Source organism: Phalacrocorax carbo, chromosome 14 (assembly GCF_963921805.1).
Source record: "Phalacrocorax carbo chromosome 14, bPhaCar2.1, whole genome shotgun sequence".
Lineage (NCBI taxonomy): Eukaryota > Metazoa > Chordata > Aves > Suliformes > Phalacrocoracidae > Phalacrocorax > Phalacrocorax carbo.
Genome location: NC_087526.1, coordinates 15,298,566 through 15,311,218, shown reverse-complemented (window position 1 = coordinate 15,311,218; position 12,653 = coordinate 15,298,566). Strand labels below are relative to the sequence as shown.

At 44.9% G+C, this 12,653-nt stretch overlaps 1 protein-coding gene across 1 annotated transcript in view; it reads right to left on the bottom strand.

Annotated features, from left to right (window-relative positions):
- Positions 1-387: 387 nt before the first annotated feature.
- CHMP4B (charged multivesicular body protein 4B) overlaps positions 388-12,653 on the bottom strand; it is a 30,052-nt gene continuing 17,786 nt past the window's right edge. Inside the window, exons 2-5 of the mRNA XM_064465813.1 lie at positions 5,770-5,947; positions 4,897-5,011; positions 4,206-4,332; positions 388-1,204 (exon numbers count right to left, since the gene is read on the bottom strand). Coding sequence (XP_064321883.1) covers positions 1,137-1,204; positions 4,206-4,332; positions 4,897-5,011; positions 5,770-5,947 — 488 coding nt within the window. The 3' untranslated portion in view covers positions 388-1,136. The remainder of the gene's footprint in view (positions 1,205-4,205; positions 4,333-4,896; positions 5,012-5,769; positions 5,948-12,653) is intronic.

Genomic DNA, 12,653 nt, shown 5'->3' with positions numbered 1-12,653 from the left:
GTAACACTAATGCTTTAAAATACAGCATTTTGTTAGCACAGTGCACGACAGATATCATTTCTATGACAAAAAAATATAAAGCCAAGGCTCCCAGCTCAGTCCCTAAACCTGTTGCTTCTAGTATTAATTCACCTTTGATTTCTCCTTAGCGTGGAGGTTCTGACACGGTGGACCAGAATATTATTACAATAAGAAAACAGCTATAGCAGCCCTCCGGCAATTTAGCTCAGCTAAGACTGTGGTTTCATGCAACTCTGCCACAGTCACACAACCAAAGTTCAGCTAGCCTTAAAGAGTGTGTACCACTCACGTAGAAAGGCCAAACTGCACATAAGTTATAGTCAGATCACTTAAACGTCATGAAGAACTGACAAGAGTAGCCACAGATGAAAATTAATCAAGATATTTAATACAGTGCAATCCATAGTAGTTTCTTAATTAAAATAATTGTGTGCATGTATCTGAATGGGTTATCAATTATCACAAAAAAGCAATAAACATTGTAGTGCTATGTAGAAAAATGTACAACCGAAATTTAGACCTTCCCTACTTCCAATATAGCATTTGTCAATTGCAAATCGTTATCACCAATTAAAATGGGAATAGTGACTACACTGTTGCAGTGACAAACACAAGGCTGGCCACACATCAGTCAAGGGATATAAATATAACTTGCAAAGAACTAAAAACCTAAAGCATTCTTGCACCTAAACACAATAAGAAGCCGAGGGTGGCTTACCACTTTTCCTGCTTTTTAAATGCCTTACAAGACTTCTAGACACACTAAAACTGACTTAAAATTACAGAGTGTTTTTTCAGCTTATTTTAATTCAATATGACCCAGACTTTTGAAGATGAAGATCCAGCAGTGGCAGTAGCACAGTCCAAAAGCTGAATGTTTGATTTTGCAAATACCTTTTTACAGAAATTCAACCGTATAAACTGCAGGCAATTCTCCCTGCTCCCCTTTCTTTCCTTCGTGCAGACCATACTATGCGGAAAACAGCAATGCAGTTCCCACTGCTTTGGGTTAAAATTAAAGATAAAGACATTTTGCTTATGGTTTCTCCTCAACACAACACATTTGCGCCCAGAATAGGTAATCAAAGTCTTTTTCCAGCCAGTTACTGCTGTGGTTACATGGTTCCTGCCCAAGCTTCCAGCTCTTTCATGTCATCATCCTCTTCTTCCTCTTTCTTCTTGGCTGCAAAATATGAAAAGAAAACAAATGAGGGGGAATCGTGACAGAACCCTGTCTCAATTCTTTGCAGGAGAGAAGCCTCTGTACCACTGGCCTAACCAATGAATGAAGCACCAAATGCCAGTAGAGGAAACAAAGACCTTTTTGAACTGATGCAAAAGGTGCCGTCTGAAAAAGCCAGCATGGGCTAAACTTCCTGATATCATCACTTTAGGTGGAGAAAGGGAATAGGTTACATGAGAAGAACGCAAACAAGCACGAAGGTTAAGATGTGTGCACCAGCAGGGTCTATTGTTTCCATCAGCCCTAAGCCTCCAAGCAGCAGACCCCGGGCCTTCAGCTGCTGAGCCCCTCTCAGAGGGATGCAGCTTCTTGCAGAGATTTGTCTGACCTCTCCAGTATTACAGTCTCTCCCCCATAAAAAATAAATTCCTTGTTCCACCACTAAGTCCTCAAAGTGCAGCAAATGAGGCTACCATGTTTTGGTCTGGCTAGGTGCAGAATTTGGAGACCTCTACAACTAACTCCTCTGTCAGTTCAAGCTCTTCCAGGGGCTGAAGAGCTCACTAGCACCGGGTACGTGCTTCTCCCCACCTCCTGCCGCGCTCACCCGTAGCTGGCTGGATGTGACTGTTAAGCAGCAGGCTACGTGCTGCCTTGTTATCATTTTTGGTCCTTCCAGGGGAGCAAATGCTGCTCTTTGCCATAAGGTGACAAGTCCAGTTTCTGGAGATGAAAATCATTAACGCAGCAAAAAGGTTTGAACCCAGAAATAGCTGAAATAATTTTGGAAAATACAAAAAAAAAGATGTTATTTCCTCAGACAGTATTTTTGCTTCAAAAAGGGGCGGGGGGAAGTCAAATAATTCATACTCAAAATGGTTTGTGCCATTCCAAACTAAACATTTACGCAAGCGAGAACTGAGTCAGCTTTGAGTCAACCCCAAGACCTATCATTTGTACAAGTTTGGAATTCATTTTTCTATATTAAGCTCTTCCGGTTTCCATACACAAAACGGCTTTTGCCTGAATTTCTTCTGACATCCATTGAGCTGACAGGCAACAGCAAAAAATTTCATGCAGACTGACAAAGTCAAAATTCAGACAATGCCTGAGAACTGGAAAAGCAGGGAAGCTCACGATCGTTTCCCATTCGGTGAATAAAAAGGAGGTAACAAGAGTCAGCTCTACCGGAGAACACACATCACTTACTTCCAAAAGGCATATTAAGCACGTGCCTGGGTGGCTGGGTAAAGCAGTCCCTTCGAAAGTCCGACCCAGGATGACCAGAAGTAAACTTTTACTCCCAGTGTATTAAGTCAATTTTAAGTGAAAAACAATTTAGGACAAAAAAAAAAAAAACAACAAAACACCAAGCCACACAAAATCCCCACCCACCACCACCCCAGAATCCCAGAGTCTCCCAAATGCTGGTCTTGGAGGCAGTTTTATTTCAGTAAAAAGCAGCATACCATTTAAATATATTAATGGAATTTTAATGTCCATCCAAAAGCAGCTTAACATAAATCCTATAAAACACTGAGTTTTATACTCACAGGTTTTACTACAAAAAACATTCATGATTTTTATTATTTCTATTATTTCAGGAATTGCTACGTCTACATAAGTCTTACGCAGCACAGTTACTTAAATACGTGCACAACTGCAATGCCTCTTACTAGTGCACAGACACTACCTAATATAATGCAAACAGTATAATTGGGTCCAAGTCAGTATGTTTTAAAGAATATTTCGAGAACGAACCTCATTAAACCAGCTAGGAAATAAAAAGGCAACGCACACGTTCATTTAAACTGTTTCTCCTGCTGTTGGATTGGAATCTAGATAAAGTCTCAGATTTAAGATATTTTGATATAAGTCACTCCCCTCTCATCAACACTTGTCAGCAATTCTGCCCAGCAAAACAGAACTAGAAAAACACAAAATCAATTATGTCAAAATAAAAGAACTATAATGCACAGGGAGCAAAATTCATAGCATGCCACCCAAAGCAGGACCTTGTTGTTTGGCAGCGTCTGCTGCTTCCCAGGTCCATTTAAGCCCGGAAAGGTAGCAAGGTAATTACAGATACACTGACCAACTGGGACTACGTTCATCCATTCTTTGGACATTTTTTTCCTAAGTAAGCACACGAAACAGAGCTGCAAAGTCTACAACTTAGTCATAATACATTAAGGCAGGTTCAGCAAAATAAGCTAGTAAAGCTTCATCTCCCATTAATGCATGCCAGGGGTATTCCAACTCAACTGCATTTCATGAGGTATCACTTCTAGTTCATAGAAGAGTGATCGGTTCAGATTTAACAGCAGCTTTGAACCGCCTGTGTAAATATGAACACTTCTTGCCTGTTCTCCCTATAAAAGCATCACACAAATTTCCTAGATAGATGTGCTCCAAGACTGGGATGACCCTAAGTTTGGTACTGTCTGGCCTGAGTACGTGCAAACCTCAGAGGAGGTAAAGCTGTCCTCAAAGAGGGGACTCTGAGGTTAGTTCCTCCCAAAAGCTAGAAAAGCAGGGGTCAAATCAAAAAAACTAAAGCAGCAGGAAGGAAGCATGGCTCAGTGTGGGAATCTGAACCAGCCTGGGACTAATTCCAAGAGCTAATTCACTCTCCACTCCCTTTTACAGCCTTGGTATGTTTGTCAAGATAACTTCCCTGTTGGGCCAGCAGCAAAGGGTAGAAGTCTTCCTTTCTCCACATCTCCACTCCACCCTGAGCATCATCCACACTGTAGACAAACTGGCAGCACTACAACAGATAATAACTGTTCCTGTGACAACTATTGATTTTTGCAGTTCTTATGAAGGCCAGGTCGCCCCCACGGAGAAACACACTAGATGTAATTTGTGATTTATGAAGCAATTTCAAGCAAAACATCTGCATTACCTGCAGCTTGATCTCTCAGATTTGAGGAGCCGGCAGATAAATAAGCACGCTTTTTAACAATGCAAGATGTTTCTGGTAAAGGTCCATACATACCTGGCTTTGATGGTATTGATATCGAGGGCACATTTGGTAGTGGCACTGTCTCGGGACCACTTATTTCCAGCAAGTTTTTGTCTAGTTCTTCTTGTTCTAGTTCCTCTAGTTCTGCCATGAGTTCATCCTAGTTTTTTAAAGGAGGAAAAAAAAAAAAAGGAAGAAACTTTAAGTTATATTTATGAGCAAGTAGATTTAGCTGGTCATATTATTAAAGAAAATAGATTAAACGCACAGGATCAGAGCAAACTGAGGAGATGAGGAGTCTGATTCTTCATCTGAATTCCTGTACATGACCTCTTGGAGGGTGAGGAGAGTGGGGAAGCAGTGAAGAGAAGAAGAAACCTAAGTCCAAACATTCTCAGATCAGGCCATCCAGACCATTCTCAGCATAAAGTCAGGGTCATAGCTGCTGTGTGCACTGGTAGGAACAGCTAGTAAGAAGTTCTAGGAGAGATTTTATACCCTAGTACTACACCCAGACACATGCAATACGTAAATCTTAAAAGAAAGGTCTCATAAGAGTTACCAACCCTGGAGGTATTTGAAAGACATGTAGACATGGTGCTTAGGGACATGGTTTCGCGGTGGACTTGGCAGTGCTAGGTTAACAGTTGGACTCAATGATCTTAAGGTTCTTTTCCCACCTAAATGATTCTATGATATAAAGAGAGGCAAATTTAAAGCATACCTCATCAAATTCTTCCCCAAATCCTACTGGCTTCGAGATGGCTGTTGAAATCTCATCTGCCAGCTCTTGCTGTTCTGCAATGTCCTGCATTAATTCATCTACTTTATCAATATCCCTGTAAAAGAAAGAGTTCAATATAATCAGGCACTTTTCCAATCCACACTTAAGACTGTATTTCTTGGTTTTTGTAGAAATGCCACACCCTGGTGACATTTGCAAGGTCCTTTCCCAAAATATACTTTGCACATAAGTCTGAATTTTACCGCCCCAGTCTCAACAAAATTATGTATGCATTTCTTACTTTTCCCTAAAAGCTTAGCTCACAGCAGTTTTATACAGAGACTTCATATGAAGAGATTTTGTTCTGCATTACTGGTATTAATAATAATTTGCTCTGTTCCCTGATCCAGCATTATTACATTACATCTACAATATTTGCTTTTGGAGTAAGTACAACATTCCCATAATGCAGTTTACCTTTAATTATTGCTACATACACAAACTGCACTGCGCAGAAAGAAGTCTAAGTCTTTAAGCCTTGAGGCTTAAAATTCTTCCTGCTACTAGGTGGATCTGTAACTGGTGCACCCTCCCGTTTGCTTTAGATTACACAGGTGCTAACCTTAACCTTCTGTTGGACAAAGGTGGCGGCTTTGTGCAATATAACATGGTGTCAAACTGAGAAAGCATTGATACTTACATATTTTGTTCAATATGAAGGTATATCCAGTACTTTAGTTTAAGTCATAGCCTTCTGAAAGAAGGTTTTGCTACTCCAGCTCTACCTCTGGTTATGAAATACCCGGCATTTAGAAGATCAAACAAATGACAAACTAAGGATCCTACATGAAGATGCAGAAGGGAATAACTTACATGTTGTCATGAGCGGCTTTCATAGCTTTAGCAGCAAAACCCATATTCTTAAGCACTTCAGTGTTAGTGTTGGCATTCTCAAGGGCTTCCCTCTGAAATTCAATTGTTGATAACGTGCCATCTATCTGTGCAAGCTGCTTCTCGTACCTCTTCTTACGCTTTAGGGCCTGAAGAGCAGCTAAACAACAAAGAAGAGGGTAGGATTTGTGAGATTTATGCCCAAAACAGCCATTCACATTTTGTACCAAACGCCACTCGCTACAGAGCAATGTCTAACGCAATGTCTCTTGTTTGTCATCTGCTTTTCTTCATGGATAAACTAAGTTGCCAGATGCTTGTGTTTGCCTTCTTAAACAAAATTGTTTAAAGGCGGACAGATGCCTGCGGTCCATCCCCTGCCACACGAAGGATGCAAGCCAAGAAGCAACTCAAGGATCGGTAGGCCGGTCACTCGTAACACACCACAAACCAGAGACTACACTACAACAAACAGCAGGCTGATCCACTTCGAAACATCTTTGTTCACCATCGCCCCCAGTACATCAAGGCACAGTTGTTGTAGCTCCTGTCAGATGAGGTTATGATGCTGCTGCTGCAGGGTCCCTAGCAGCCAGCCGAACTCCTGGGCAGCTGCTGGGAGAAGAAACTCATTCAAATACAGAGCAAGACAAATGTTTCTTCAGCTTTGCTACTTAAGGTTGTGAAATACATGTATGTGTACATATATGGAAATATTTAGACATAAACAAACCGTGCATGTTTCATATTACTCCTACTACAAGGTACTGTCCTCAGAACAGTCTCTACTGATAGACATGAGATGCCATCCCTTAAACTGTTTTGAGCTATTTGCTGCTCATAAGCACTTGTACAATGCCTGCTCTTGCAAGAGGAGCCCACCCATGCCAGCACCAACAGAGGTCCACACCCTCGGGCATCACCCTGCGTGGGAGGACTGGTACAACTCGCTGCACAGCTAGGCTTCTCCAGCTCCTCCTGCAACGCGCAGCTCCACCCCACCCAGAGAGGCATGCATCCAACGGCGAAAACAGTCCACAGCTGGCGCGTCCCGAGACACCCAGACAGACAACAGACCAGCGCACTGACACTGAACGCAAACTAGATTCACATATATCTTGCTTGTATGTGGCTAAAAGTTTTGTTGGAGCTGCAGCATGGGCAAGACCTACCAAGCACTGAGCACTGCTGGCTGACTAACAAACACCAAGTACCCCATGGAGTAAGACAGCTTCCCTTCGTGGCATTTCTACTTCCCCTCCTGATATGAACAGACTTGTCCACTGTGTGACAGTCCTCGTCACGTAATACACCCACGTACTTTAAAAACTCAGCTTGCACACAAGCTGCTGTCCTAAACCCTTACTTTCAGTTTCTGAACTCAGCCACGTGCACACTTCATTTCTTCAACGCTCTCATCCCTGTGAAACTCATAGCAGAAAACAGTCAGCATGATACAGGATCAGCTCTGCTAAATTATTTTGGGGTTGTCCTGTGCAGGGAGAGGAGCTGGACTCAACAATCCTTGGGGGTCCCTTCCAACTCAGGACATTCTGTGATTCTATGAAATATCAACACCCTGGACTTCCCCATGGGTCAGTCATGTGCAGAATGGTGGCAAATAAAGGTTTTAAATCTTTAAATCTTTAGATCTCTAAAGGATGTTATTTCAAATCTTTGCAGATTTTCTGGAGGGGAGTAGGAAATCCCTCAGCAGGCAGCTTCCCTCACCTCCCCTACTAGAGGGGTGATAACTCTGTGACATGATGAGTACGTTCCTGCAACACACGCAAAATAGCTCCTCTCCTAAAAGCGGATTAAGCCTGCAGGCATCCCACATATTTTGTCAGATGCCATCTTGAGAAGCTTGACAGTCCGTCAAGACAACAGCCTGGCATCCAGAAGCCCTACATATACCTTCAGTTCTACAATTGCTTATGAATATGCTGTATTTGATTACTTCCAAATTAGTTTAATGCAGTAGAGAATAAAAAAGTACTTTGTGAAGGCACAGCTAAGCTTGCCAAGCACACAAGTAGCACATGTTGATTTAGAAGAAGTGATCAAAAACAAAAGCACAGGGCACCTCAACTGTTCCAACAGAAGCCAAAGACCCAAAACAAGTTCCTGCACTGATTTTTTTACTCCAACAACCGGTAAATCCCCCCACTACTCTGGGGCCAGTCCAACATCCATTCTTGTTTGACAAGAGTGGGAATAGGGCTGGGGTTTTGTGTAACAAGACAGACAATGTTTGCTCTGCAAAATCAAGCACAACACAAATATCTTCCAAAACGTTCCAGCTTTATGCCAAATCACAAAGCGATGAGCAACGCATTACTGGTATATTTAGTCTGTTAATTTTGTGCTAATGGTTTAATTAAAGATATATAACGTTATCTGACTCAGAAAAATAAAATCGTTAATAGGTTGTGTTTATATAGTGACAGATGCTGGGAAAGTGTCAAACAGCGATAAGATTATTGAGGATTTTGTGCATCATGAAGAATTACTGGCAAAACCAGGGATTTTGTAACCTTTCTACAAACCCAAGTACTATAATTTACTTACAGTTCCCCGCTATAGCTTTCTCTGAGAATAGCTACAGTTCATCTACATTTCATGCTTAAGCATGTTTAAAACAAGCTGCTCAGGCACCAAACACTGTAAAAGATCTTGCCATCAGGAGTGTTACCGGGACTGTTGGGTAACCCTACCCCTCCCGCTCCCACGCCTGCCAGTTCCGTGTCCCAGAACTGCACTCCCCAGCCTTCACTCTGTTTTATAAACCCTTTCTTTCATTAATTTCTCACTTGTATATACAGATCAAGGCTCCTGCTGTTAGAAAAGCATGGTACATAAACTTCTAGCTTGCAGAACTGAGCAGGGATCCTCCCACGAGACCTGGAAGATGGCACGCACCTCCCACCCGGGCTCGGGCTGCAGCACCGCGACCTGCCTGGGTGCTGCCGAACCTCCGCGAGTCCCTGCTGACCTCTCAGACCTGCTACCGTCGGAAGCCTGGCACACAGACCCTGCCTAGGAACAGGAATATAAACACGCTCGTTTTAAAACTTGCCTTGTTTAAAGTGAAAACTTGAAGTGGATTTGTGGTATTTTCTAGAAATGTTTCCAACTCCTTTGGACCAAGAGCAGCCAAGAAATAGATATTTATATTTTCCCTTCTCCTCTGTAAGGCCAATGTAAGGACAAAGCTTCCCACGGCCACAGTGCCCACCTGTACCTACCGGAAGAACGACAGGTAGAAACACCTGTTTCAGCAGCCTAAAAGGAGCACGGACCGATACACAGCCCAGCAAGAAACACAGGGCCATGCATAAAGCGTCTGTGTCGGGACAGTTCAGCATTAATATTTACGACAGGCCAATTAACATCAAAGTGATAAATTAGTTTCTGCAGTGAAGTAAATCTTAAACAAGAAATTGCAATTTCTTGCAGCTAGAAGCACTAAGGAATGTAAAACAAGGTCTTCAGTGCCACAAATTAGATGATCACAACTTCCTGCAATTTATTTTCACCTGTGTCTCCTTGCTTAACTATCTTTTAATGTGAAGTCCTTATGTATAACTAGAAGATTTGATTAAGCTGAAAAGGTAAGAAAATACCAGGTTAATTTAGGTCACTCACATTCATTTCATCCTGCTACTTTTGGCAATCACTTCCCATATCCCTCCCCCCACAGAAGAGGATTTGCACTTCATATGCAGGATTCTCCATGTTGCAAGTAGCAGCGCGGTCATTTCACGGGGCGCTTTCATGGATACTCCCAGGGACCTGCACCCAGACATAAACGCAAGTCAGAGAATCATAGGATGGTTTGGGTTGGAAGGGACCTTTAAAGGTCATCTAGTCCAGCCCCCCGCCATGAGCAGCGACATCATCAACTACACCAGGTTGCTCAGAGCCCCGTCCAGCCTCATCTTGAATGTTTCCAGGGATGGGGCATCTTCCACCTTTCTGGGCAACCTGGGCCAGTGTTTCACCACCCTCAATGTAGAAAAGCTTCTTCTTTATGTCTAGTCTAAATCTACCCTCTTTTAGTCTAAAACCACTACCCCTTGTCCTATTGCAGCAGGCACTACTAACAAATCTGTCCCTGCCTTTCTTATAAGCCCCCTTTAAGTACTGAAAGGCCGCAATAAGGTCTCCCCGCAGCCTTCCCTTCTCCAGGCTGAACAGCCCCAACTCTCTCAGCCTGGCCTCACCGGAGAGGGGCTCCAGCCCTCGGGTCATTTTTGTGCCCCCCTCTGGACCCGCTCCAACAGGTCCATGTCCCTCCTGTGCTGGGGGCTCCAGAGCTGGACGCGGCGCTGCAGGGGGGTCTCACCAGAGCGGCGCAGAGGGGCAGAATCCCCTCCCTCGCCCCGCTGTCCACGCTGCTTCTGATGCAGCCCAGGGTAACATTGGCTTTCTGGGCTGCGAGCGCACATCGTTGGCTCAGGTCCAGCTTTTCATCCACCAGAAAGCCCAAGTCCTTCTCTGCAGGGCTGCTCTCCATCCCTCCACCCCCCAGGCTGTATTGATACTGGGGGTTGCCCCAACCCAGGTGCAGCACCTTGCACCTGGCCGTGTTCAACCTCATGAGGTTCACATAGACCAACTTCTCAAGCTTGTCCAGGTCCCTCTGGATGGCATCCATCCCTCAGGTGTGTCATCCACACCACTCAGCTTGGTGTTGTCTGCAAACTTGCTGAGGGCGCACTCGATCCCACTGTCTATATCATTAATGAAGATATTAAAAAGGTACCAGTCCCAATACAGACCCCTGAGGGACACCACTTGTCACCAGTCGCCACCAGGACATCGAGCCATTGACCACCACCCTCTGGATGTGACCATCCAACCAATTCCTCATCCACTGAACAGTCCATCCATCAAATCTGCATCTCTCCAATTTAGAGAGAAGGATGCTGTGGGGGACTCTGTGAAAGGCCTTACAGAGCCCAGATAGGTGACATCCATAGCTCTCCCCTTGCTCACTGATGCAGTCACTCCATCACAGAAGGCCACTAGGTTGGTCAGGCAGGACATGCCCTTGGTGAAGCCATGCTGGCTGCCTCGGATCACCTCCCTGTCCTCCATGTGCCTTAGCACAGCTTCTAGTAGGACCTGTTCTGTGACCCTCCCACGCACCTAGGTGAGGCTGGCAGGTTGGCAGTTCCCAGGGTCCCCCTTTTTAATAATAGGTGCAATGTCTCCCTTTATCCAGTCTCCAGGGACTTCACCTGATTGCCATGACTTTTCAAATATCACGGAGAGTGGCTTAGCAACTACATCAACCAACTCCCCCAGGACTCTGGGATGCATCTCATCAGGTCCCGTTGACTTACGTATGTTCAGGCTCCTCAGGTGGTCTTTTATGGTGGGAGGGACTTTGCTTCCCCAGTCCCTGCCTTGTGGTCCACCTACTTGAGAGGTGTGGGAAGAGAGGCTGCCAGTGAAGACTGAGGCAAAGAAGCTGTTGAGTACCTCAGCCTTCTCCTCGTCTGTCGTTACCAGTCTGCCAGTCTTGCTCATCTCGGGGTACGCTCCCTTTGACCTTCCTTATCTGGCTGACATACCTGCAGAAGCCCTTCTTATTATTCTTTGCATCCCTTGCCAAGTTCAGCTCCAGCTACGCCTTGACCTTCCTGACCCCACCCCTACACAAATGTGCAGCATCCCTATACTCTTCCCAGGATACCTGTCTCTGCTTCCTCTGCATTTCCTTCTTGCCCTTTAGTTTGATGAGCAGGTCTCGACACATCCATGCTGGTCTCTTGCCTTCCGTTCCTGATTTCTCACACATGGGGATTGAGAGAGCTCTTGTGCTCTATGGAAAGCATCCTTAAAGACCTGTTCTGTTCTGCTCCCTTGTCCCTGAGGGCAGTTTCCCAGGTGACCCTATCAACTCACTCCTTGAAGAGCTGGAATTTTGCTTTCCTAAAATTCAGGGTCCTGACTTTACTCTTCACCTGACTCATATCCCTCAGGACTGAGAAATTCACCAGTATGTAGTCACTGCAGCCCAGGCTGCCTCTGATCTTGACTTCACCGATTAGCTCACTTGCACTGGTGACCATCAGGTCCAGTATCACATCCCCTTTGGTAGGGCTGTCTATATTACCTGGCTTAAGTTGTTATCCTCAATGCTCTCCAGGAGCCTACAGCTCACTGTGCTACTTTTCCAGCAGATGTTGGGGTGGCAGAAGTCCCCCAGCAGGACGAGAGCCTGCAAGCGCAATGCCTCCTGTAGCTGGCAGTAAGAAGGCTTCATCAATAGGCTCCCCTTGATCAGGGAGCCTGTAGTAGACACAACCAACAAGGTTCCCTTCGTCACCTTGGTCTCTGGATCTTACCCACAAGCTTTCAACCTGCTCATGGCTCTTCTTCAGAGACAGCTCTTCACACTCTATTTCTTGACGCAGAGGGCAATGCCTCCACCCCTCCTTCCTCGCCTGTCCCTTCTGAACACCCTGTAGCCATCGATAGCCACACTCCACTCACGGGATTCATCCCACCAACTTTCAGTAATGGCAATGAGTTCACAGCTTTCTAGGAGCACAGTGGCTTCCAGCTCCACCTGCCTGCTGCCTTGCCGGTCCCTTCTGAAGAGTTTATTGCCATCCATTGGAGCACCCCAGTTGTGCAAGCCATCCCACCATGTTTCTGTGATGGCAACTATATCGCAGTTTTCCTGCTGCACAACGGCTTCCAGCTCCTCCTGTTTATTGCCCATGCAGCGAGCATTGGTGTAGACTCACTTCAGCTGGGCTGTAAGAAGGGTCACCTTCTGAGAGAAACACCCCTTAATTCCTTTGAGGCATTTCACCAGTTGGCTCCTATTACCTCAGGAGACCCGGGCT